At 41.6% G+C, this 4,434-nt stretch overlaps 1 protein-coding gene across 1 annotated transcript; it reads left to right on the top strand.

Annotated features, from left to right (window-relative positions):
* Nucleotides 1–969: 969 nt before the first annotated feature.
* LOC147468998 (uncharacterized) lies at nucleotides 970–3,760 on the top strand. The gene is made up of 4 exons (XM_086551779.1): nucleotides 970–1,015; nucleotides 1,319–1,455; nucleotides 2,754–2,889; nucleotides 3,576–3,760. Exons 1-4 carry the CDS (start codon nucleotides 970–972, stop codon nucleotides 3,692–3,694), a joined length of 438 nt encoding a protein of 145 aa, XP_086407905.1. The 3' UTR covers nucleotides 3,695–3,760.
* The last annotated feature ends 674 nt before the right edge of the window (nucleotides 3,761–4,434 follow it).

The raw sequence follows: 4,434 nt of genomic DNA, 5'->3' as shown, positions 1-4,434 counted from the left end.
TAGTTTGTATCATTCGTTTTTCCCTTTTAAAACATACTTTTCACTGAATTCTATATCACCCAATCATGTATCTTCTCATGTCTATCATCATTCATTATCATTTTCATTTCATACATCATATTATATATCACTCTTTAACACATATCTTTTATATCCCCGTTTTAAAATTCATGTTAAATCATCAATATATTTAAAAACTAACATATCACCATACATATCTCATCTCCCCTTTTCCCTCATATAAAAAACAAACAACCCTCTCCCCCACTTTTACCCCCATACCATTAATCGCATCATAAAAAAACCACAAACCAATATCAACTACCAATCCCCAAATCACCAAAACCATCTATTTTCCCCCCCCCTTCCCCCCCCCCCCCCTCCCCCCCGGGGTGTACGATCGACCCCACCGAAGGCGACAGTTTTAGGGTGTCACTTCACTCCCGGGAAGAAGCTGAAGTGACGTCGATTACACGGCCACTTTGCACCACGCGGCGACTTTCCGGCGCGAGGCGGGGAAATCGGGGAATGTCACATCGATTTGGGAGTTCTTGGGGGAAGGTGGGTGAGTGGGGCCTTGGGGATGAGGTTCCTCGGGGGTGTGGTTGGGGTGGAGGTTTTTTTGTATGTCTTTTTTTTTTTTTTTTTTTTTTTTTTTTTTTTTTTTTTTTGAAAATTTGATTTTATTTTATGTGGAAGGGATGGTTTATGAAAGTTTTTGGGTTCTATGTGTTTTATATATATATATATAATATTTTATTATAAAATATATATGTATATATATTTTATTATATTATATTCATATATATTTTATTATATATATATATTTTATTTTATATTTTATAAAATTATATATATATATTGTGTGTGGTTTGTTGTGTGTGTGTGTGTGTGTGAGTGTGTGTATTTTTTTTTCTTTTTTTTTCTTTTTATCATTATTATTATTTTTGTCTAACTCTTATCATTACCATGGTTATCTACACCTACTTGCTTCACGGTGGAGAACTAATGACGCGTAAGCTAACAATATTAAGCGGAGTGTTAGGGACCTAGATATCCACACACAGTAAGTAGCCTGACGAACGTAGACGAATTAGAATATCCCAATTATTTCTGGAATATCCTTATTACTCGCAGACGCTGATCTCGAAGCCTAGCACTTCAATAACCCCCAATATAACATTACACAACCACCATAACCAACAACATCCATTCCAATAAGATTGAATTTACTAACAACACTAGCACCACCACTGGAAGTTCAACCCCACCCACCCACCCCTCCACCCTCCTCACCCACCCACCCTCTCTCTTCCAGGTCTGATTTACGACTTCGAGGTGGATGAGATCGGGGAGACGTGGATGACCGCCACGAACAATATCCGCCCACACTGCGACATCACTACTACAACCATCTGCACACGGGTTCCTTCCCAGCACGTCACCTGCCACGACGTGAGTGCTCGTGCGTGCGTTCGATTTTTTTTTTTTTTTTTTTTTTTTGGGGGGGGATGGTTGAGTGAGAGATTTGGTGTGTTGTATTGGCTGGTTAGTTGTTTTTTTTTTTTTTTTTGGGGGGGGGGGGGAGGATATTTGGATTGTCGAGAGTTTTTTATTTTATTTTATTTTATTATTATTATTTTTTTTTCGAGTTATATTTGTTAAGGGGGGTTATTGGATAGATTGTAGTGTTGTTTTGGTTTATGTGTCTGTTTTAGGTTATATCTACACATCTTATACTCACTTATAAACACTTGTTGAAGTAGTCCTAAAATACGCTCTATATTTTCATGGGAGTTGGCATCTTTCAATTTGTCCTTTGCTTTCATAGTATTCGTCATAGTGTCCGTTCACATCACTGTGTTCGTAAATACTTTTATTTTTTTTCCTACACACACACACACAAACACCTCCCCTCCCACACTCACCCACACACACAAATAACACCCCACCCACACACAAATAACACCCCCCCACACACGCAAACACCGCCCCCCCAACACCCACATACACAACCCCTCCCCCCCCACGAACACAAACACCGCCCCCCCCACACACTCACACACAGACACAAATAACCCCCCCCCACACACAAACAACCCCTCCCCCGACACACAAACACCGCCCCACACCCACACACACACAAACACAAACACCCACCCTCCCACCCACCCACACCCACCCCCACACACAAACCCGGCATCACCCCCCGTAACCCACACATAGAGTCCATCTCAAGAACGCAAGAACCTTCCATCGAAGCCACCACTCACAATGGCAATCTCTCGCAACTTAATACACAATACCCTCCAACCTATCGTCACACACATACACCATACACTATACTTTACCGCGTCCCAACCGCCCTGCCGTCTGCAAACACTTATCATGAAATCTATCCTACCATTCTTTCTCCCCCCACACCTCTCCTCCACCCACCCCCCCTCCTCCACCCCTCCTCCATCCCTCCACCCCTCCATCCCTCCACCCCTCCACCTCTCTCCTCCATCCATCCACCCCCACCCCTCCACCTCTCCTCCACCCCCCACCCACCTCTATCCTCCATCCCCCCCTACCCACCCACCCTCTCTCCTCCTTTCCTCTATCCCCCCCACCCCTCCACCCCTCCACCCCTCCATCCCCCATCCCCCCATCAACCCCCACCCCCACCCACGCCCCCCCCCAGCTCGCGTAGTCCTTAGTCCGTCCTGCAACGATGCAATCTTTCCCTAATTGCACCCATGTCCTTACAGTTGTATTGCCGCGCCCTCGTGACATATGTGACTCCCTGTTCCTTCCAAGCCTTCAACCTCACGCCCGTGTTTGACTACCATGGCTCGGACATGGCTGGCTTCCCGGCTTATACTGATGGGGTTACTCTCGATAAAGGTTCGTCTAGATGATGGCTTTTTTTTTTTTTTTTTTTTCATTCTCTCTGTCTCTCTGTCTCTGTCTCTCTCTTTCTCTGTTTGTGTCTTTGTCTCTGTCTCTGTCTTTGTCTGTCTATCTCTCTCTCTCTCTCACTCTCTCTCTCTGTCTGTCTCTCTTTCTCTTTCTCTTTCACTCTCTCTCTCTCTCTCTCTCTCTCTCTCTCTCTCTCTCTCTCTCTCAGTCTCTCTCTCTCTTTCTCTCTCTCTCTCATCTCTCCTCCCTCCTCCTCTCTCTCTCTTCTTCTCTCTCTCCTCTCTCTCTATTATATATAAATATATATATAATAAATAATATACATATACATATACATAATACATATATATGTAAATATATATGTATATATATATATTATATATATATATATATATATATATATATTGTATATATACCATACAAATATATATATATATATATAATATATATATATATATATATATATATATATACGCAAATATATATATATATATATATAAATATAATATATATATATTATATATATATATATATAAATATATATATAAATACGCATGTATATATGTATGCATGCATATACACACATATTGCACTTCCAAAAAATGTCGATAATTCCAGACCATCCCCAATCTCTGAACCCAAAATCAACTCCAACAATCTCTTCTCGACAGAACCCGGAGTTCCTTATAACGGGACCGAGATCGATGCCACGGAGAACAGCATCACCATCTCGTGGCATCCGCATCCTGACCACGTCCTCTGCAGCTACCAGTTCGAGGTAAAGGGATAGACGCGTAATGTGATAAAAGAGGAAGAAGGATGAGAGAGAGTTGATTTATGTACTGGACTGGAAAAAGGAAAAAGAAAAAAAAAAGGAAAAGGGAGAGATTTAGAAAGGGCGTGTAGATGTAGATGTAGATATGATGTAGGTATAGATATTGGTGTAGATGTAGATATGTACGTGATTATAGGAAAGGATAAAGGAATGGGCATAGACAGTTGCAAAGAATGACTGAATCAACATATTAATAGATAAAAAATAGCCATACACAACCTATTTTCCCAATTATATAAACAACATACTCTCCTCAATGCATACTATACACAACGCACCACTTTTTCAGTGAATACACAACACACCCCTTTATACATACGAAACACACTTTCTCCAATACACACACAGCACACTCTTCTGAACAAACACGCAACACACTCTTCAACACAGACTTATCACTCCTCAACACACACACAACACACAACACAACACACACAACAAACACAAACACAACACACAACACACACACACACAACACACAACACACACACACCACAAACACACAACACACACACAACACACAACACACAACACACAACACACAACACACAACACACACAACACACACACACAACACACACAACACACACTCTCCACCAAACAAACCGCCCACAACCTCTAACCCTTCCCCCCCTTAACCCTACAACCAAAACCAAAACCAAGCTCCTAGATCTAACCCTTTGGTGGTGTCCATT

The sequence above is a fragment of the Penaeus japonicus genome, unplaced genomic scaffold, assembly GCF_977035675.1.
Source record: "Penaeus japonicus unplaced genomic scaffold, GWHDUDI00000001_assembly GWHDUDI00000025, whole genome shotgun sequence".
NCBI classification, from domain to species: Eukaryota; Metazoa; Arthropoda; class Malacostraca; order Decapoda; family Penaeidae; genus Penaeus; species Penaeus japonicus.
Note: the sequence above shows the minus strand (reverse complement) of the source record. Positions and strands in the feature narration are given on the sequence as shown.

Bases quoted from the DNA above. Each gene is read 5' to 3' on its own strand.
- LOC147468998 (XM_086551779.1), top strand. From the start codon at position 970: ATGGTTATCTACACCTACTTGCTTCACGGTGGAGAACTAATGACGC. The intron at 1,456-2,753 runs GTGAGTGCTCGT...ATGTCCTTACAG, and splicing joins AGCACGTCACCTGCCACGAC to TTGTATTGCCGCGCCCTCGT. The intron at 2,890-3,575 runs GTTCGTCTAGAT...TCTTCTCGACAG, and splicing joins TGGGGTTACTCTCGATAAAG to AACCCGGAGTTCCTTATAAC.